Below are 23337 nucleotides of genomic sequence, written 5' to 3' on the forward strand. Positions count from 1 at the left end.
GCTCGCTAAAACTGAGAACAAAGCCAAATCAAGAACGAATGCCACTAATACGTAAGTGACCAAACGTTCAAAACCGCACGCTAATTACCACTCATACACCAATAACGAACGCCCAAAACCGAACGCTAATCATCAGTCACCAAGACCGAACGCTCAAATGAGAATAAAATAACTTCAAAACCGAACGTTCACTAACACAAAACAAGACCGAACGTTCACTAACACAAAACACGACCGAACGGTAAACTTGTCAGGCCGAACGGTTGATGACGAACGTCCAGAGGAAACGAAATGCCGAACGGTTGAACAGACCTAGACGAACGCTTTAAGATGAGGACGAACGTTCGCAATAGGCATAGGACGAACGGTTGCAAACAGAGGACGAACGTTCGCACAAAGGCGAGGACGAGCAGTTCGAAACAGAGGACGAACGTTCGCGTAAAGGCGAGGACGAGCAGCTCGAAACAGAGGACGAACGTGCTAAATTAACACATTGCCGAACGACCGAATAGTGAAAGACCGAACGCTCAAGCAGTCGCTTCTGGGCGAACGGTCGCAGAAACAGTGGGTGAGGACGAACGGTCACAGCAACAATGGGGAAGGACGAACGGTCACTGTTTTGACGAGCGGCCACAGTAACAGTGGGGAAGGACGAACGGTTTCAGCAACAATGGGGAAGGACGAACGGTCACTGTTTGGACGAGCGGCCACAGTAATAGTGGGGAAGGACGAACGGTTTCAGCAACAGTGGGGAGAACCGAACGGTCACTGTTTGGACGAACGTTTTCATCTTTTTTTTTTATTTTATTTTATTTTTACTTTTTTTTTTATATATACATTTTTTTTCAATTTTTCTTTTTATGAGGAGAATACAATAAAACAAAATTATTTAGTCAATCCGGACGAAATTGAGTGTTGACAGCTGCCCCTCTTTACTTAGATTTTACTAGATCATATGATAAACAATGTTTTCATATTATCAGAGTAAAAGATAAGTAAAGATAGAAATACTAATTTCGTTCGGAGTTCAAAATACACAAGGAAAAACAGAGAATTTTCAATGAAAAAGAATCAGGAACAAACAGGGAATTTTTTTCATTTTTTTTTTGAATTAATTAAAATTTTGTTTTTTTTTTTTTTTCAAATAAAATGAACAAGATTAAATGAATGAGAAATTTGAATTTGATTGGGTTCGACCATTGCCATGCAGAGGATCGTTTGAAAAAAGTAAAAATTTGTACCTGACCATTGCCATGCAGAGGGTCGTTTGAAAAAAGTTAAAAAAAATGGGCTCGACCATTGTCTTACAGAGGGCCGAGATACCAATGACAAAAAGCAAAAATTGGGCTCGACCATTGTCTTACAGAGGGCCGAGACACCAAAATTCAAAAGTGCTTTCGACCATTATCTAGCAGATGGCCGAGATAAAACAAGAGAAAAGTGCTTTCGACCATTACCTAGCAGATGGCCGAGATAAAACAGAACAAAAAGGTGGTTTCGACCATTATCTTGCAGATGGCCGAGATAAAACAAAACAAAAGGTGCTTTCGACCATTATCTTGCAGATGGCCGGGATAAAAAAACAGAACAAAAGGTGCCTTCGACCATTATCTTGCAGATGGCCGAGATAAAAAACAGAACAAAAGGTGCTTTTGACCATTATCTAGCAGATGGCCGAGATAAAATGGAATTGAAAAAAGTGCGATCGACCATTATCTAGCAGATGGCCGAGGTAAAACAAAACTGAAAAGTGCGCTCGACCATTATCTAGCAGATGGCCGAGATAAAACAAAATTGAAAAGTGCTTTCGACCATTATCTAGCAGATGGCCGAGATAAAACAAAAGAAAAGTGCGCTCGACCATTATCTAGCAGATGGTCGAGATAAAACAAAATTGAAAAGTGCGCTCGACTATTATCTAGCAGATGGCCGAGATAAAAACAAGAGAAAAGTGCGCTCGACCATTATCTAGCAGATGGCCGAGATAAAATGGGAGAACAAAAGGTTTCGACCATTATCTTGCAGATGGCCGAGATAAAATGGCAGAGAGAAAAAATGTTTGATTGTTTTGAAATTGAAATTTGGAATTGGTTGAAATTTTGAGATGTTGAAATTTTTTTGATTTTGATTTTTTTTTTGGAAAATTTTGAAATTAAGAAACAAGGTGTTGCATTTTTGTACAAGGATTTGAAATCTTGATGTGCAAGAGAAACTTGGTTGATGTAAATTTTGAAATTTGGAGAAGAAAACTTTGATGCATGTTGAATTTTGTCTTTTTGAAGGAAGGAAATTTGATGAATATACATGGAGGCAAATTCAAAGTTTGATGAAAATATGTACATGATGTATGGGTAGATTATGAAACTATGACATTTTTTTTTAGAGTCAATTTGTTTCCTTTGAGATCATCCAATTTATGATGATCTAGATCTCCAATTTCCTTTCAATGGATGTCCAATTCTAAAGTCAATTGTTCAAAATGAAGCTTGTGTGCTATGCATTTCTTGACGAGATACTAGTGTGTACATGCTTGATATCAGGGGTTGGAAAAATATGTGGAGGATGATTGGAAGGATTTGGAGAGTACCGGGATGGCTACTTGAGCCTCTTACTCCTTAAAACGGCTACAAAGGCCAATGTGAGGTAGTAGATACCCAAAAGCTGCTCTGGAACATGGTAGAAGTATTGGTATGGACACGTGTATCTGAAATGAGAGGGAATAAGTCAGGAATCAGGGAGTGAGAATATCATGTGTGATTTGCAAATTGCCCCAATTTTGGTGGTTTTAGACTTTTGAAGTTCGGGGCGAACCAAGATCATGCAAGGCCCAACAAGGGATGCCCCAGTCTTTATATGAGCTTTGAATATTCAGATGAAAAAATTTGAGATTTAACAAAGTTGCTCAATACTCTGAATGGGCCGAAGCATATGAAAGACACGCCTTGGTTTTGGGTATGAGTCAATTAAGCGAGGTTCAAAAAGAAGTTTCCCCCCACTCTGGGTTTACGAATGATAAGATGGACTCAAAATCATACAAAGCCCTAAAGTGTCTGCCCCTGTTTTGAGGGTGGATCCATGAGTTTCAGTGCAGACAAATCTGAGAGGCCCAACAAGGGATGCCTCGGTCTTGGTACGAACTGAATATACAGATGAAACAAATGTGAGACTAACAAAGTTGACCATATCTTGGAATGGGCCGGGTCGAAACATATGAAACTCACATAGTTGCCCCGGTTTTGAAGAATAGGCGAAAAGGTTATGAAAAGCTTACAAAGTTGCCCCAAGTTTGAGACTCGGGGGAAGAGTTTGGATGGGATTTGAATGTGTTCAGGAATTTGTGATGGATATGGAAAGGATTGGCTTGAAAAGATTGTCCCAATTGGCTTGATTTTCCTTTGTAAAATCTTAATCAAAAGGGAGTTCCCTTCATCTGAGGACATTTATTTTTCATCATTTTTTTTTTACAACTGCATTGTTAGTCATTTTTGTCTTGTCTCAGAAATTAAGCTTTATGAAAATTTAAGCAACCATTATTCAATCTGTGTGGACTTTTATTGGGCTTGTAATGTGGCTTGGGCTAAGGGGTATTGAAGGAAAGGATATAAAGGCCCAAATAAATGTTTGTGGGTATTTTGAAAAACAGGAGTTACCATCTACACTTGTATCAACTATTTGTCAAATCTGCTTTGACTTCCCTTGCTAATTTGCAAACTTCACTCTTTGTTTGTCATCACTTTGTGACTCTTTTCAATTTTTGCTTCACTTTTGAAGAATTTTCTTCATTTGATCCCTAAGTGTGTTCTTCTTGCGATTTGAGTCGACTTCTACTGTGATGGTAACCCTTGTTTGGGTAAAATTTGAAAAGAAATTTCTTATTGGCTCAAATTTGGTATCAAAGGATATGTTTTTGTTTTTTTTTTTTGGATGAAGAAAAATGGCCACACATCATTTCAAATATTGGTTGTTTCATTTTCAAAAGATTAATTAGGAGACAAAACTAAATGATCTCAACAAGAGTCATTTTTCATTCTCTTTTTTTGTTGTCATAACGGATTCCAGGATCTCCCAAATGAAAGCCAATGGAGATAACGGAGAATCTGCCCTAGTGTAAAACTTGGTGTTTATTATTTGGGCTCAAGAACATGATTGGGCCAATCTATTGGTATAGCGAAGGCTAAAGGATGATACTTTCAAGCAATGCACACACAGATATCTCTTAAGAATATTTGGCTCAAACATTTGACCACAGGAGATTATGACATCCATTACATTTTTTTGAAATCTCATAAAATGGATGATTTGCATCGAAAACAATTGACTCAACTTTTGCGTTTTGTTTTTATGCATGAAGAAGAGTAAAATGAAATGACAATGATGATGCTAGTTGAAAAAACAGATTTTTTTTGTTTTTGTTTTTGTATATTTTTTTTTTGAAAATTGGGCTTTACGGACCAGCCTAGAAACTGGACCTTGCGGGCCGATATGGGAAATAGGCTTTGTGAGCCATTGGGGAAATTGGGATTTCTTGGCCAATGGAAACTGGGCCTTGCGGGTCAGCATGGAAGCTGGGCTTTGCAAGCCAGTATGGGAAATGGGCTTTGAGAGCTATTGTGGAAATTGATATTTTTCGGTCATTGTGGAAACTGGGCCTTGCGGGTCAGCATGGGAACTGGGCTTTGCAGGCCAGTATGGGAAATTGGCTTTATGAGCTTATTGTGGAAATTGAGATTTTTGGCCTTTGTAGAAATTGAGATTTTTCGGCCAATGTGGAATCTGGGCCTTGCGGGCCAACATGGAACCTGGGCTTTGCAAACCATTATGAAAAATGAACTTTCTGGGCTAATGTGGAAAATGAGCTTGGGAACCAGTGCGGAAACTAGGCTTGGTGAGCAATGCAAAAATTGATATGAGAAAACTTGATTTAGAAAAACGTTTGAAAAATAAAAATGTTTTTTTTTTTGTTTTATTCATTTACATAATGTAAAAAAACATTAAACATATTAGAAAATTTTTTTTGTGTTTTTTATCTTTTAGAAATAGAAATTAATTTGAAATATGCATGTAATGGGCCGAGTTGGGCCAAAAAACGTTTGAAAACCTGAGGAGAAGTAACAAAAGGAAGTTGCACTTACCAGGCACATTGACCCAATGGATCAGATGACCTGAGCCGTGTAAATTTTGACACAAGAAGATGACCAAGAAAACATTTTTTTTTCAAAGTTTACGGAACAAGCTAAAAGAAATTCATTCTTTTTAATTTTGTGTTATGAAAGGATTTCACAAGATTGGAGTAAAGACAAATTTGCAACACCACTAGACTCAATGGGCCCAACACTATTCCTCTTTTACAACCATGACAAAATCTTCAGACAAAGGTCTGAATTCCATTATTTTTTTATTTTTTTCACAAATACTTGTTCACACAAATGGAAAGGGAAATTATGAATTGAAAACACAAAATCTACATAAACATGTATTTTTTTATTTTTCAGAAATTCAGACGCACTGGTTCAAGAGAAACCACATATGACAAAGGGCCTAATGGACTCAAAAACTGTTCATCTTTCATTCTCAGATTTTTTTTTTAAAATTCAAAGAAAATCACACGGGACAATTTGAACAAATGTACTAAACATCATTCAACAGCAAAAATGTGAAAACAAAATATTTTTGACATATTTTCAAAAGAAGTAGACTCTGAGAGAAAACCACGAAGGCCATTGGGCTTAATGGGCTCAAGCACTGTTCCCTTTTTTTTCTATATTTCTTTTTAGATTTATTCAAAATGCAGAAGAAGAAGGAATAAAAATCAAACAAAATGGTGTGATGTGAAATTACAAACATGCCAAAACAATTCTTCACTCAAATTTATATTTCAGAAAGAATTGGGTTCAAAGAAGGCTAACATGGTAATGAGGCTCAATGAACCTGAAAAATGTCCTTTATCAAGCAAATGAAAAAACAATTTTGAACACTTCAAATTTTACAACACTCCAATTATTATTTTTTTGAAAATTTTCCATTTATCATATTTTTGATTTTTTTGTTTTATTATTTTTTTGGTGAAATCGGATCATCCAAGAAGTCTTGAATTGGGCCGGATCGACCCAACAAAACCCTACCCGTTTTCAGATTTTCAAAAAAAAATTTTTTTTTTTTTTGAACTCAGAAAGATCAGACCGACACCAGACGATTGCAGCGACCGGAACTGTAGCCACAGTGGATTTGCTCGGCTATAAAACGGGTACCCCTTCGGCGTCTGAGCGGCATTTTCCCGATCTCGCTCTCTCTCTATCCTTCTCTTTCTCCCTCTTCTCTCTCTTCCTTGAGCGTCTGGATTTCTGCGAGGAGCCTCTGCCCCCGTGTGCTTTCGGAGGCGTCCCAGTGCTGCGACGAGCTTCTGTAAGCCCTTCCACTTCCAGGTAAGTCTTCTGAGCTCTTCGATCTTCTTCCTTTCCTTTAAGTTTTTGTTTTTCTTCCTTCCATCCTTCCTTCTCTGCTTTTCTGTTTTTTCGATCTTTCCTTCTCTGTTTTTTTTCGTTTTTCTTTTCCTTTACGATTTCTGGTTTATTTTTTACTCTCTAGCTTTCTGCATCTGCCTTCCTTTCTTGTTCCCTTTTTTTTGTTTTTTTCTTTTCTGCAAGCTCTTTATTTTCCTCTGCTTTCCGCTTTGTCTGCTTTTATTTCCGTCTTGCCCTTCTTTGCTTTTCTTTCTGAGTCTTCTTTCTTCCTCTTTTTTTTAAAATTTAAAAACTTAAAACACTTAAAAACACAACTGTCTTAAACTTAAGGGGTATATAGGCTGGAAACCAGACGTTTATCTCCCTTCGATTGAAGGTATGGCAGAGACAATCGGGTAGAACAACGCCACGTACCCCATAAAAACAGAAAACTTAAAAAGATAATTATTTGAATGAACCGGACATGGACAAATGGACAAGGACAAAAGGACATAGATCCGTTTAGGATCCTCTTGCAAGGACCGTGAAACAGATCCGAGACCAGACACTGAAATAACAAAGACCGACCGGACAAGATAAACTTAAAAGGAAACAAAAACACATAAAGAAAACACTGAAAAACCTTTTGTTTTATGCTTCTGTTATGTTTTTGTTCTTTTTATTTTTTATTATTTATTTTTTTTTAGAAAACTTAGAGAGGAAAGATGAGCGAGATGGAGATGGAGAGATACACCGGTCAGCGGTGGAGACCTACTGACGATCAGGTCAAAATGATGACCCACATCTACAATTACGGGGTCACACATCCTAGCAGAGCCCAAGTCGTTGAGATTGCATCTCGACTAAGGGCTTTCGGAGAAGCCAGTGAATACAATGTGCACTGCTGGTTTAACAATCACGGCAATCGGGTCAGGCGCTGGCAAGCAGAGATAGACCCTACTGGCACTCAGTTTTCACAACTGCCGCTATACATGTATGGTAAGCACCCTGATCACCTCCATCTCTTTTTTTTTTTTTTTTTTTTTTATAATTTCCCCTCATCTTATTATTGACACAAATTTTCTTTTTGTTTTATTTTTTTTTTGGAAAGAATACGACTGGGTGATCATGAGGGCGCCGAGGCTGCTGGACTTGTTCCCCGTTCCGATCATCATTGACGACGATAGGGACGAACGACAAATCCCTCCACCCATGCTTCTCACATTCCGGACCAGAGCTCCCTCGACGGAGCTCTCCCTCAGACCACCGCAACCAGCTCGGGAATTTTTTCGCTGAATGCTTTTTTTTTTTATTTTTTATTTTCAAGGTCTGTAACTTAACGATCACCAGTGATCGAACTCTGAACACTGTTTATTTGCTTTTGTTTATTTTCTGCTCTTTTTTTTTTTGTTTGAATTTGTGACTTTGCACTTCTTTGTTATATCTGCTTTTTTTTCTTTTTTATGCATTTTTATTTTATTTATCATGATGCCAAGATCGCATGAGTGTATCCGACCTTTACTGTAATTTCCTGCTCCGATGATGAAATGAAATTAGATTTTTATGGTTTTTTTTTTCTTCAGTCTAAACAAAAATTTCTAATTTAAACGAAATAATGGAAAACCGGGTTCAACAGAAAATAAATTATTTACAAAGAAAATACGGAAAAATGACTTCGAATGAAATGAGATCCAAAGCGAACACCATGAGCATGAAAAACAAAATTTTGAAATCATTATGCATATGAGACAATGCAGTAATGGGAAGAGAGGAACAATGAACTTGTAAACAAATTTGAACAATTTGAAATTTTGATGACTCCCTTTTTTTTTGAAAAATTTTTTTGTGCAATGAAATCGGACTCAAGCAAAAGCTTTCAAAAACGACTTCCTCTTTTTTTTCGAGTTAATTGTCTTACTTGCAGTCATCAAATTAGTAATTATTTCCAAAGCTTAGAAAAGTGAGGAATGTCACATATCCGAGGTCCAACTTTGGGATTACATTTTGACTTTTTCTCTCGAGACATCAACATATGTATGCTTGAACACACTCGCAAGTGAAAAATGGGAATTGTTTAGAACGGTTCTGGAGATAATGGGATAGTTACGCTAATGCCACCTCATATGCTCGATAGAGTAGATGAGTGTCGAAGCCAAACACGAGGTACCTAAAACGTTTCCCCGATTGAGTATGATGATGAATCCATGACAATTCGGATTCAAATAAGATCCGCAAAGCTGGTCCAGTTTTGGGATTATGGATTGATGATTTTCAATGAAAAACGTGGGGTGAGATTCACCCAGCCGATCCATTTTTTTTTTTTTTTGGGTATGGGATGAAAGGGTTGGCTAAAAGAATGGCCCCAAATGGGTTCGATTTTTTTTTGTATGCTTCGGGCTAGTTGGCAAGGAAATCCTCTCTTCCTGAGACATTATTCATTTTCATCTCTCACTTCCCCCCCCCCCCCCCCCCCCCCCCCCCCCCCCCCCCCCCCCTTTTTTTTTATATCACCCTTTCGGGTTTCTGAATCTAAGTGACCTATTCTCCCCTTTTTTTTCAATGGGTTTAAGGATCAACCTACTAGCGCAAGCGAGAAAACTTCTGGCCAAACCAATTTGCCCCGGGGTAAAGGTTTACTTTGTTACCTAGGGCATTGGCAATATTGTTGGGAGGAATCTTCTATTTTTTGAAGGGTGATATTTTTCAAGCACCATGCGCACAAACGTCTCGAGAGAAAGCATCAAATTGTTATTGTTTATTAGACATTTGACCTCGGAAGAGTATGACACTGTAACTTTGCCTTTGATTATTTTTTCTATTTTCGAAAAACAAGAGTTTGACAATCTGCAAGAAGACAAATGACTCAGGATTTCTTCAATTTTTTTGTTATTAATTATTTTTTTTTTTTTTGACACCCTATTAGGATACGATTTCCACTAAACCTTGGAGATACCAAGTAATGAAAGTTTACATTAACAGTTCATGGATGAAAGCGTGACATCAATGAGCATAAACCTCATTAAAGCTCGAGCAAAACAACATCAGTTCCGACTTTTACAATAACTTATGCTTTCCCAAATAATCCGAGAGTCATCTTCACTCGTCCATGGCATTTGTAGAGGTGAACTTACGTCTTGCCACAGTGCTGGATTAACTTTCTTCAAACTTTAAACATCCTGAATCAATCAAAGATTGCACTTTACGTTTTAGAGCCTTGCATGCTTCAGTTGAATGTCCACACGCCCCTCCATGATAATCACACCTGGCTTTTATGTCATAGCTCCTTGGATACGGAGGTCGTATAGGCCTAGTTGGACAAATCTTTATGAGGTTTCTGCGGAGAAGATCTGGTAGTAGCTCTGTATAGGTCATGGGGATAGGAGTGAAGTTGACGACCTTCTCATCACGATTGTAATTTCTTCGTTCAGTTGCTCGACTAGACCCATAGGAGTGCGACATTTGAGGACAGGCAATAAAATGTGAATTAGCTCTTCGTTCTTTGCCTTTCTCACGTCTAGGATCATACTCATTTAAACTTGCTACTAGCTCTGAGCCTAGTGCAAATTTTCCATTTCTTATGCCACTCTCAACCCTCTCTCCAATTACTACTATGTCAGTAAAACTTGAGGAGACTGAGATGCTTAACATGTGCTCATAAAATGGTGGTTGCAGAGTACTCGAAAATGTGGTAGTCATCTCCTTGTCGTTCAGACGCGGTTCTACTTGAGCAGCTATCTCTCTCCACCTTTGGGCATATTCTCTGAATGATTCAGATTCTTTCTTCACCATGTTCTGCAATTGTGCTCTGTCAGGTGTCAAATCTTTATCATATCCATACTGCCTTAGGAATGTCTCAACCAGATGCTTCCATGAGTAGATGTGAGTAGTATCTAAGCGCATGTGCCAAGTTAGAGCCTCGTCAGTTAAACTTTCTTGGAAGAAGTGAATCAAAAGTTTTTTCATTGCGGGCATAAGCTGCCATTTTCATGCAGTACATGCTTATAGGGCCCCTCGGGCAAGTATTTCCCCGATACTTCTCGAACTCTGGCAGCCTGAACTTTGGAGGTATCACCACATCAGGAACTAAACGTAGTTTTTTAGCGTCTCCAAATTCAAAACTTCCTTCACCCTCTATGGCTCTCAACCTCTTCTCAAGGACTTCTAATCTGCTCTTATCATCCTTAAAATTTACTGATGTAATGACACAAGATGGATAAATCTGCCCAGGAATTGTGAAAGTGGTTGCCCCAGGCTCGTCTTCTACCTCAACTGCATTATCTTCGGCCTTTTGAGTGTCAAGATGGCCCAAGTCTAATCCTGAGGGTGGAGTATAATTCGAGGGGAAGACCATAGGAAGGGAAAGTTCGTGCTTCTGGAACTCCTTGTTGTGATCGTTGTGTGCATAAACATCCAGGACTTTGTAAGGCATCCAGGGTCTTTAGGACCCGTCTCATTTGTTCCTTCAGCTGTCGGATATCGGCTCTCATTCCCTTTTGAACTTCTACTTGGTTCTCCATGATTTTGTCACTGGTTCGTGTCCTTTAGGGTGTCTTAGATGTTTAACTGCATTATTTTTTTTTGTGAAACAAATTAAGAAAAAAGAAAAATAAAAATAAAAAGGAAAAGAAAAGAAAAGAAAACATAGTTCAAAATTCTCTAGTCAGAAACTATAAAGGTGTGAAAATATTTGCCCCGGTATAATTTTGGAAATTAACACGAAACAGAGTCAATAAGGTGGTTCATCATTCTGAAATCCCCAAAATGCTAGACATAAGAATTCTTGGTCAATCATCACAGGTTTTAGTCATCACATTCTTCATTTGTCTGATCAGTTTCTCGCAGCAATTGAGGAATGTTTCAATCCCCTTAGGCGGGTTGATGATTGACATTACAGACCCAGCATCAGCTAATAGCTTAGGAACATTTTCAATGACTTCATTGATAAAGAAAGCTAATTGTGAGTGACTTGTCCTTCTTCAACGACATATTCCTTCATCTGACTCATCAACCTTTATGTCCCCTTTTAGCTGAATGGCAACATTCCTTCTAGTTTTGTCACTGCTGCTTCTATTCACTGCTCATTATTTTGAAATTTCTTTTCGCAATTTGGGTTAGGGAAATTAATTACAACTTGATTGTCTTAACTCTTTCCGTGATTCATTGGCTAAGGGAAACTTCCACTAACAGTCCATGATCTTGGACCTTTCTTTGAAGCGAACAACATTTCCACGAGTGTCTTTAACTTGATGAAACATTTCAGCAAAAGATTCATGCCTCATATGATATGCGATGTGGCGAGAGATGCAGGTGTTAGCGATCCTCTCAGGATACTCAAATTATTTTTTTGCGCTAACATAGGATTGCAATTAATACACCACCTAATACCCATGAGGGGTACATTAGGATACCTCCTGCAATGATATGTAATCTGATCTATGCTGCCAAGGGACACACCATTTATCTTGTTCTTCGTTTAAACTTGCACCAAGTTGCGCCCATTCATTTGCTCTTTTCACATGTGGTTCACAAGGAACAACCTAAGACAAGTGCAAAAGTTCCTAAAAATCACTTCTTTTTCCGATGGTGACCCATGTTCACCTGACTGAGTACCTGTGATGGACTTTTTGTACAAAATCCAACTTTATCTCGGGTAATCGTTTACAGTGTCCTTGTAATCGATTATATACTGTAATAACTCGTCCATGGGGTATAGGGAATTTTAGGCGTCTCCAGTCTCACGGGAAATGAACCACAAATAAAACACTGGTAGACAACATAACATCTTTCCCCCCTTAAGTTCGTAACAATGATTAAGGGTCCCATAAACTTCAGCCAGGATGGCACTGACTAGATTCTCACAGCGCTCTTTGTCTCCCACAAATGCATTCATAGCGGCATAATCGACGAGGTTTTTGACATTTTAGGAGAAAGCATGACACCATAGAGGAGAAGGGTTAATACATCTGTAAACATTTCCCAATTTTCCTCTTAAGCCAAACGATGTAGGTATTCCTATAAGTATCTTTGAGGAAGGCCCCTCACTTTGCCCTTGATTGTGAACTCGCTTTCCAACTTCATTGGGTGTACTTTCCTGATCCTCGCTAACTGGAAGACAAGGATATACTGCTCAAGGTAGTTGTATGGAGTCTTTTCCATATTTAAGACTTTCTCGAATTCTTCCACTGGTGGTACTAGTTGGAAATCTTGGAAAGTGAAGCACTTTAGTGGTGGATCATAGTACTGGGCTAAAGTAGTAATTGCTGATGTTTGGACCTCCACCTCTAACAGACTCAATAAATTCTTATACCCCACCAATATTATCCTCCTTTACTCGACGTGCATCTTTTCGTCAAAATGTATGAACTCGAATACCTCTTGACTCAAAATTCCATGTTAATTCCCTTTTTTTAGCTTAAGGCCTTAATCACAACTTTATAATTTTTGACTAGAATCCACAAAACGTGACAAGACTATAAAAAAAACTTGAGCTAAGGAAGAAGGAAAAAGAAAAAACAGGAAGAGAAAAAAAAGATAAAGAGATATGATGATACGTACAAGGTGCGTGATTTTTATTAAGCGAACAATGAGGGTTATAAGAATACACATTTCTCCCTTTTGTGCCTTATCAAAGGTTGGATGACTGAAGTTCTAAGGCCAAATATATGCACTCACAAGGATAGCTCCCTAATGCTTAAATCAGGCCACCAGAGCTATGGCTCTTTTCACTGTTTCTCCACAACAGTCAGAGTAATCAACTAGATGTGGAGACACAAATGAAGAGAACAGACTCTGGCTGGGGTTCTCACGATAGCCAAACAGGAAGTATGTCCCAAATGACACCGCTACACAACCCCTCTATTTCTAAGTTGCGCTCAGACCCGGGTATAGGGCCCCACTCATGATATGCATATTGTGTGTGTGTGAAGGGAGAATGCAATCGTACACCCCAAACCCTCACCTGCAAAACAACCAGAAAAATCCCAGGCAGATATAACATGTTTTCTACCCTAGGGTTCAATATAATCAAAACAAACACACATACAATTATGTCAAATATCAAATAAGGATAAAGAAAAAAAGGAAGAAGAACACAAAGAAAAACCACATTGAATTTGCACATCTAATTAAATGGCCTGACTCTCTGGTTGTCCCCAGTGGAGTCGCCATCTGTCGCAACCGGAATCGCGACGGGACGACGATCCAATAAAAAAAGAATAAATATTGAAAAGAGATTTTGGAGTCGCCACCATAGTTTATTCTGGAAAACTACGGAAAAACCATAAAATGATAAGGCATGGTCAAATTGAACCAGATTCTTGGTTCGGGAGTCGGTTACGTGTAGGGAAGGTATTAGCACCCTACAACGCCTGCCCTAAGGCAGTACCTTTAACTAAATGTGCGAATGTGGATGTGGTTTTCAAAGTATTTAACTTCCCCTTAAAATAAAACTCTAAAGAAACAAACAATATTTTTTAGTTTTTTGGGCCCGACAAGGATTGACCTTGCTCCTACGTATTCTTATGTGAGAAATCAGGGTTACGTAGTTCTTTTGAAAACTGTTTGAGATGTTTGTTTGGAAATTTGTTTGAGAACTTTGTTTTGACATGATTTGGATTTTTGGGAGAGTGAGCCTGACAAGGACTAGCCTTGCTCCTACGTATCTCCACTTTTAATGGAGAATCAAGGATCACGTAGTTCTGCCAGGAAGATTGTTTGTTGTTTGAAAGTGTTGATGTTTTTAGTTTTTGATGATTTTATGTTTTTTTTTGTATTTTCATGAAACAAACAGAAAAGGTTTCTAGCACAAGGACGATGCGTGCGATCACACATGTGCCTAAACCTTTGAAATATACTTTTATTTAAGAAAGAGAAAAGGTTTTTAGCACAAGGACGATGCGTGCGATCACACATGTGCCTAGACCTTTAAAACATATTTTTGATAGTTTTTAGAAGAGAGAAAAGGTTTTTGGCACAAGGACGATGCGTGCGATCACACATGTGCCTAAACCTTTAAAACGTATTTTTGGCGTTTTTGGAGAAAGATAAAAGGTTTTTGGCACAAGGACGATGCGTGCGATCACACATGTGCCTAAACCTTTAAAACATATTTTTGTAATTTTTAATTTTTAATTTTGTATTTTTCTTTTTATCTTTAATTTTTATATTTTGTAATTTTTTATGTAAATCGAAATAAACAAGTTCAATGGATATAAATAAAACACAAGGATGGGGAAAACTATACAAAGGGAAATTACAGACAATAAAAACCAACTAAGAAAATAAGAGCAAAAACAACCAACAAGAATAGGGGTACAGAGATAAAAACCAGTGTTGCGTGCGGAATAAAAATTGAAGTTCCTTGTTTGGGCCCAAAACTCCTTTTTTCAACTTTTATATCTGCCAGGGGTGCATAGATGAAAATTGGGGGTGCATTGAGTATACACTTGTCAGGCCCAATTCTTTTTCTTCTCCTTATTCTTTTACTTTGTTAGGAAGAGTGGGCTTAAACCCAAATGAAAATGGAGTGTGAAGTATGAAACAAAGGGGTGCAGAGAAAGTTCTCCTTTTTTATTTGTTTTAGGGTTCGAAGCCCCTTTCAAACTTAATCAGAATCCCATAAGGGTCATCCCCTCCATTCCAACACTTCAACTTACTCCTCCAGAGACCCAAGGTCTCTTTTCCTCCGAAGATTCGCCGCCGCTACACTATGAATTGGCCACCGTGACACCGCCTCCTACCAGCTCTGAAAACGCCGACGACAACAGGTACAACCGCAGCCACCGACGGCCCCGGCGTGACTGCCTTCTCTTCGCCGCGCGCGAGGCTGACGCTGCTTCCTCGAATCCGGCCGCCGTGCCACTGCTTCCAGCCACCGCCTTCTCTCTCTTTTGGTGTCAAGTTGTTGGGTGGTTTGAATCTGCTTAGGTGTTCTTTGCTGCCAGAGTGGAGAAAGATTTTGATTTTTTTTGCAGTTAATGGTGTAGTCAATGATGGATGATGGGTGAAGATGTTGTCCGTTTGGAGTTTAGGCCGTGAGTTGTTTCCTGGGGTTCTTTCGGTATTGACAGAGAATGGAGAGGGATGAGGATGGTAGGCGTTGGAGGTGAGGGGTAATGGGCGTGAGGTATAGGTTGAAGATAATGGTTGGGGAATGGTAGATTCCCGTGACATGCTTGATGGAGGAAATCGGTTTCTCTAGAGGTTTCTGTTTGATGAGTGTATGGCTGCCTTTCAGTTCACGCATGTTTCAACTATTATTACTTACACTTAGTGAATCTAGTGGATATTGAAATTACATATTGGTGTGTGTTCTTGATCAACACGTGAAGTCACAGGTGAAGCAAACTAGTACGTACTGATCAAACATCTTTCATACATACGACATCATCTATTCGTGCTCAACCTCATTCGTTCATATTTAAACAGAGGGCATGCGTTCACACAGAAAAAGCTGAGAGTTTAGATAAAGAACATACCCGCGCAGCTTTAAGACGTTTCTCCTCTTGGATTCTCCTTCTCCTCTCTTCTCGGAGAGATGTCTCTTGTTCCCTTTTGATTAGATTGTTGGATCCTATTTCATGCAGGTTTGAGGGGATAAACAAAAACGCCTGTGAAGTGATGGTAGGGAGGTACGGGTATAACAGGCGTTGGCCGTGAGGTGTGGTTGATTGGTTACGGGCTGGGAGCTGGAATGAAGTTGGTCCCGAGGTGGTGTAAGGATGAAGAAGTTGATGCGGAATGATGAGGGAAAGGACGATGGTGAGGGGTTCTATGGGATGGTTCTTTTAGGAGCAGAGTGAGGTCGAACTGGAAGTTTGAGCTGGATTTTGATGAGTGAAAAGGAAGCACCGGAAAATAGAAGGATTCTCTGAATCTGTGGAGTGATCAAGAGCCAAAAAAAAAAATGTTCCCCCCCCCCTTTTCCCTCTGCTGCTTGCTTTCTTTTATAGCCAAATCTCAGAACCCGTGAGCCTCCCAATCTGTTCAGAATTCCTCCCGTGATCCTCTTTTCTTTGCATGCTGAGCTACAGTTTTTTGGCCGTGAGAAAATAGGGTGAGGGCCCCTCGATCTTGTCTTCTTCTTCATACTGTGGACACCCTGTGCGTGTGGTTGCTTCCTCCTCTGTGCATGCTGGATGGTGATGCTGGAGATGGGAACCCTTGGTGGAAAGCTTAGACCAATTTTAAAATGTAGCCACCAACTTTATGGACGCTCGGTCAATAACGCAAACAAACGACCGTTCACGAAAATGAACGAACGCCCATACCGAACGTTCGTAAGGTAAAACAACCGATACAAGCCGAACGCAAACAGTAGAAAAGAACGAACGTTCACAAAGGTCAACCAAAGAAAACCGAACGCTCACAAATCACTACTCCAGAGACCGAACTCTTAAGATTCAAACCGAATATAAGACCGAGTGGTGACCATGGACGCTCGCTAAAACTGAGAACAAAGCCAAATCAAGAACGAATGCCACTAATACGTAAGTGACCAAACGTTCAAAACCGCACGCTAATTACCACTCATACACCAATAACGAACGCCATAAACCGAACGCTAATCATCAGTCACCAAGACCGAACGCTCAAATGAGAATAAAATAACTTCAAAACCGAACGTTCACTAACACAAAACAAGACCGAACGTTCACTAACACAAAACACGACCGAACGGTAAACTTGTCAGGCCGAACGGTTGATGACGAACGTCCAGAGGAAACGAAATGCCGAACGGTTGAACAGACCTAGACGAACGCTTTAAGATGAGGACGAACGTTCGCAATAGGCATAGGACGAACGGTTGCAAACAGAGGACGAACGTTCGCACAAAGGCGAGGACGAGCAGTTCGAAACAGAGGACGAACGTTCGCGTAAAGGCGAGGACGAGCAGCTCGAAACAGAGGACGAACGTGCTAAATTAACACATTGCCGAACGGCCGAATAGTGAAAGACCGAACGCTCAAGCAGTCGCTTCTGGGCGAACGGTCGCAGAAACAGTGGGTGAGGACGAACGGTCACAGCAACAATGGGGAAGGACGAACGGTCACTGTTTTGACGAGCGGCCACAGTAACAGTGGGGAAGGACGAACGGTTTCAGCAACAATGGGGAAGGACGAACGGTCACTGTTTGGACGAGCGGCCACAGTAATAGTGGGGAAGGACGAACGGTTTCAGCAACAGTGGGGAGAACCGAACGGTCACTGTTTGGACGAACGTTTTCATCTTTTTTTTTTATTTTATTTTATTTTTACTTTTTTTTTTTATATACATTTTTTTTCAATTTTTCTTTTTATGAGGAGAATACAATAAAACAAAATTATTTAGTCAATCCGGACGAAATTGAGTGTTGACATCATGTATTTGTTTATCGAAGGTGGTGATGGTATGTTTAATGCAGAAAACAATTGTATTATGGAAAACTCTTTTTGTGTTCAATTTATATCAGTATATCTACTGTGCTTTTCAACTAAACTTACATTTATTGTAGAGTTTCCTGCTATTACGTTTGAGATTTATTTTTATTTTTTACATATGTAATTGTGTTTGCATCTCTCATTGATAAGAGTCATATCAGAATAGAAATTATTTAACATATGAAAAATAACATTTAGGTAGAGTTGAATATCCTCAATTATTTTAAATCATGAAAGATTCATGAAAGAAAAAACAGTACATGACTCTAATTACAAGTTCATAAGAAAAGTACGACTATAGAATAAGAACACTTGATAAAATAAACAAGAAGAATTTCATAACATAACAAGATGCAACAAGAAGTAAAAAATAATAATTATTTAAAAATGCATAGTAAATATATGAAATAAATAAATGATACATTTAAGAGGTAAAATGAATCTTTTTAATTTAACGAGTTATATATATATATATATATCAATTTATTTAGATTTTATTATTATTCTTATCTATTCTTGAATATTTTATAAAATATCTACAGAAAATTTCATTGTTTACTTACAATTAATATATATAGATGAATTTAAAAATTACAAATATTTTAATTAATTTCATTTTTTATTGTTCAAAATTAAAAATTGAAACGTGCGTGTAAATGTTATAAATTATATAGTTGTAATCAGGATAAATATATCACTCATTTCTTAACATGTTTGAGAAGATTTATTAAGTTGTAGGGCGATCATGGTGAAAAGAAAAAAAAAAGAACTTATGAAACTCATTTATAGTACGTGTCCTGGGATCTTAGAGATTTTTACAATTTTTTTTTCGAAATAAGTAAATTTTAAAATATGAATATGAATAAATTGTAATTTAAAACATTATTTTCGGTAAAAAAACATTTTAAGTAATCAATGTATATGAGTAGGAAAGACCTTTGTGGTGGAAAACTATTCAGTGAACTATTGGAAGCTTACAACTTCCTTTTCTTATTAATGAACAACTGTTACAACTAAGTCTTTTTTGTCCTCACTTGTGCAAATAATAATAATAATAATAATAATAATAATAATAATAATAATAATAATAATAATATTTAATATTTTTTCGATTGAACGCACACGGAAAAATACGTAAGCACCACAAAAATTTGAGTTAGTTTAAGAAATATGTAATATTAACTTCTGTATACAATATTTTTAAATATATTTGTTAAATGATAAAATCGTATAATTTGAATACAACTAACTAAAAAAACTAAAACTTACGTACGTGAAACATTGATTTAATAATGTTTTAATTTTATTAAATAGTCACATATATAAAAATCAATGCGTAATTATTATAAAAATACAATTACAAATAATATCTTATTTGAAGCTGGTTCCCCGCAATCTTATTTGCAAGATATCTAAATGCTCAAACTTGTGAGTAAAACAATAAAAAAAACACACAATTAGATCATTTACTTAATTCGTTTATCATCTCACGCATTTATTTGTTTAAACTAGAGAAAATCGTTTTTTAGATAAATAAGAGTAAAAGAAATTAAAAATTATTAAAATTTTGAATTTATTGTTGTGTGGTCACTCTAATCCGAAAGACAACAACCACAATTCCACCTTTGTGACGACTCGTCAACACATCTGTTAGCAAAAAAATAGACTATCCTGTTTAATTCAAACGAAATTAATTATCATGTATAATATTTATAGCTATATCTTGTATAAATTAATATAGTGAATTATACGTTAGATTTAAATATATTAAGGGTTTTGTGAGAAAAAAAATGGTGTTTTGGAAAAATGTTTAGTCGAAGACATAGCCATGCACTAAAACGAAAACCAAAAACAAACTCTTTACTTCAGAAAAAAAAAAAAAGGGTGTTGCTCCCTCCACCTCCTCGGTCTTCTCCCTCCACCTCCCCCATTTTCTATAATTCCAATTATATCCTAAAGTTAAAATTTTTTACTTTTATTATTTTAATATTTTAATTTATTTAAATTTACTTTTTCTATTTACTGCCTGCACCTACCATTTGATCTTTCATTTCCATTTCCGTCTGCAACCTCTCTCTCACTTCTCACTTCCGTCTGCAACCTCTCCCCCTCCCCCAGTTTCAGTTTTCTTTCTTCATTTCTTTGTTTTTCATTTTCGTAGAAGACCGTTTGGTGTGGAGCAGCACTGGTGCGGAGGAAGCCGTTCATCTAGCGTGGAGGAGCGAGATCTGCGGCGTCCAGGTTCAGGTTGGTTCTCCTTTCACCGTCCTTTCTGTTTCTCGGCGTCACTGTGCACGAAAGGCCAAAACGGATGTGGGACATCCGTTTGCCTTCGACGGATGTCCGACTTCCGTCGACGGATGTGGGATATCCGTTGAAGGCCAATCGAATATCCCACATCCGTTTCGGCTCTGCTGCATTTTTTTTAATATTTTAATTATTTTTAGAATTATTATAACTGGAATATATATTTATATATTTGATAAATTTTTTGTTAATATTTTTTAGATTTTCTTTGACTTAGATTATTATTTGAATATTTTATAAAATTTTTATTTGTAGTTTGTAAATAAATTGATTAAGAATTAGATACGAAAACTTTTACATATTTAAATTATTTTTATTTCTTGAAATAAATATTATCAATTTAATTGTATTTAATATTAGTAAATTTGTATTTGTATTTATTTTATTTATAGTAAATTTGTATTTGTAATAATAATTAATTTAATAATAATTAAATGGAAATGTATTTAAATATATTTTTTTAATTAATTAGCTAATTGTTTCTTTTATTTAATTTTTGTTGTAGTTAATAAATTAATTATTATTAGTTTAATTTATTTTGAATTGCATTTTTTATAGTTTATTAATGATATTTGAAACAATAATTTTTTAATTTTTGAAATTAAACAAACAAATTATTGTTAGAAATGGCAAGAACACGTGGTGCATCTTTTAATTCTCGAGGTGAGAGTTCTCGAGGAGAGAGTTCGTCGCAGGGTGAAGCTCGGAGAAGATCTACCGTTTCTGCTCGTAGAAGTCGGGCAGCTCCTATCCAGGATGACCCCATAGTTGAGGAGCGAGCCATTGAGGAACAAACATATGAGGCATATGAGACTCATGGTGAGGAGAATGCATTTGAGGTCCCTAACGATGATGACGGTGAGGATGAGCATGCGGATGTTCATGACATACAAGAGGATGTCGGTGGATTTCTTGGAGGTCCACACGATCATTCATTGCTGACGCACTATGTTCAGCATGTAGCTTATGCTATTTCCAAAGGACGGGTGAGTGCAAAAATAAAATTTATTATATTATTTTTTTAATAGAAATTTTATTAAATATTGATGTGTAGGATCGAGGGGACACACTGAAGTTGATCTCCCACGGAAAAAAAGTAAATAAGTTAGGACCATGCCACGAGGAAATTCAAGACATTGTGTTGAATTCCAGTTTGATGCCTCTTACAGGGATTTGTTATGATTACGTTGATAAGGGGTTACTCCTCGGATTCATAGAGAAGTGGCATTTTGAGACCAGTAGTTTTCATCTCCCTATAGGGGAGATGTCGATTACTCTTGATGACGTCTCGACATTACTTCACCTGCCCGTGATGGGACAAATGTGTGATTTGGAGGAGTTGGAGTTTGAGGAGGCTCGTACAGCCCTTGTGCAACTGCTCGGCGTTGATGGTGGCACAGCAGGTGCTGAGATGGAGAACGCACGTGGTCCGAAAGTCAGACTCAGCTGGCTTAGAGAGATATATGTTCAGAGGTGTGAGTCACAGCATTGGGACTATGCTGCTAGAGCATATTTGTTGCATCTAGTAGGATGCACGATTTTTGCAAATAAGAGTGCCAGTTCTATACGCGTGTCTTACTTATTGTTATTTAGAGACGTACACGCGTGTGGCAGATATGCTTGGGGTGTTGCTGCACTCGCCTATTTGTACGAGCAGCTCGGGTATGCGAGTCTCGCGTCCACGAAGCAGATGGCTGGATATTTGACTCTATTTCAGGTACAGTTATAACTTTGACATTTATTTCATGTATTTATTTCCATGTTCGAACATGGATGTAATTTAATTGAATAATTATTTTTTTAGAGTTGGATATACGAACATTTTCCTGGCATGGGGAGGAGGCGGTTGGTGACTTCTTACGATGATACCACACCACGTGCCATGAGGTGGCAGAGCCCTAGGCAGAGTTCCACTCTCGCAGAGATTCGGTCACAGTTGGATGCGCTGACATACAGTGGAGTTGTATGGCATCTGTATGAGGGGCATCGAGGCATTCGACCATTCTTCGGCATTTGTATGTATTCTGGATGGATTCGGATTGGTGACACCCTTTGTCGTCATTTGCCTGAACGTGTGCTGAAGCAATTTGGGTTTCAGCAAGACATTCCACGATCACCGACTTCGGTTCCAGATGCAGATGTAGTGGCCATTGATCATGTTTGGTTGCACTTCAGAGCTCACGTTGTGAGTAATGTCAGACATGCAGCATCCCCTTCTGACTGTGTTGATGGGTACATTCAGTGGTTCAGGAGGGTTTCACATCGTTATATTATTGCTGTTGCAGATGACGCGCAACCGGCTCTTGCGCCTAGACAGCGCCCCGATGTTCCACAGGAGGCACGACCCCATCGTAGATCGTCTCCACCTTCACCATCTGGCGCCCTGGTATGTTATTTTTCTTTGTTTATATTATTAAATTTTGATCACCTTGTTTATTTAATTGTTTGATATAATTATAATGCAGGCTAGATTCAGGCGAATGGCGAGAATGTTACAGTCCTTGATATCGTGTCGTCATGTGACCGAGGGTACTGTTGCACATCAGGTGTCAGTGGACCTGCTTCAGATTGCTAATGAGGGCATCGACGAATATTCCCCGACTAGGAGAGGGCAGAGGCATGTGCGTGGTAGACGGTCGACGTCTAATTGATACGACTTTGTATTTCATTATGTATCACAGGACTTTATATTTCCTTTTTCTCATTATGTATTATTTGACATCATATTGAGTTACATGTTCTTTTATATTGGTTATATAGATGATCAAATATTTATATGTTTAAGTGGAAAAAAATAAGAACTTAATTAACAACAACTAATATAAATATCATGAATACTGATAATATAAATATTTTCATACATAAATAAATACTACATAAATATCACGAATCACCTAAGTCAACATAAGATGTTGTTATGTCCATCAACTGTTCAAATGTGTGCATCCTACTAGTATAAATAGATGACCACGTTCGTGCCTCAGGATAACAGTGGGTTGAGGACATGATATTCACCATGGGCAACGGACAACCTTCTTGTAGCTTAACCTGCATTATACAAATAACAAAATATAAATGAGTGATAAGTAATTTTAAAATGAATTCATAACAAAATGCACTTACCTGCACAAAATGACATCCATGAACATGTCCTATACAAATTAAGCGATGTT

General features: G+C 37.9%; 1 protein-coding gene across 1 annotated transcript; it reads left to right on the plus strand.

The window, feature by feature from the left end:
* Positions 1 to 20790: 20790 nt before the first annotated feature.
* On the plus strand, positions 20791 to 22815 carry LOC128194632 (protein MAINTENANCE OF MERISTEMS-like). The gene is made up of 4 exons (XM_052870174.1): positions 20791 to 21150; positions 21219 to 21881; positions 21969 to 22550; positions 22630 to 22815. The coding sequence occupies exons 1-4, from the start codon at positions 20791 to 20793 to the stop codon at positions 22813 to 22815; spliced, it is 1791 nt and encodes a 596-aa protein (XP_052726134.1).
* Positions 22816 to 23337: the final 522 nt, after the last annotated feature.

This window comes from Vigna angularis, chromosome 11, assembly GCF_016808095.1.
Source record: "Vigna angularis cultivar LongXiaoDou No.4 chromosome 11, ASM1680809v1, whole genome shotgun sequence".
In the NCBI taxonomy this organism is placed as follows: Eukaryota; Viridiplantae; Streptophyta; class Magnoliopsida; order Fabales; family Fabaceae; genus Vigna; species Vigna angularis.

What these genes read in the sequence shown, in the direction of transcription:
- LOC128194632 (XM_052870174.1), top strand. Translation starts at nt 20,791, where the DNA reads ATGGCAAGAACACGTGGTGCATCTTTTAATTCTCGAGGTGAGAGTTCT. An exon ending in ATGCTATTTCCAAAGGACGG is followed by an intron (nt 21,151 to 21,218) that starts GTGAGTGCAAAA and finishes ATTGATGTGTAG; the next exon opens with GATCGAGGGGACACACTGAA. An exon ending in CTTCACCATCTGGCGCCCTG is followed by an intron (nt 22,551 to 22,629) that starts GTATGTTATTTT and finishes ATTATAATGCAG; the next exon opens with GCTAGATTCAGGCGAATGGC.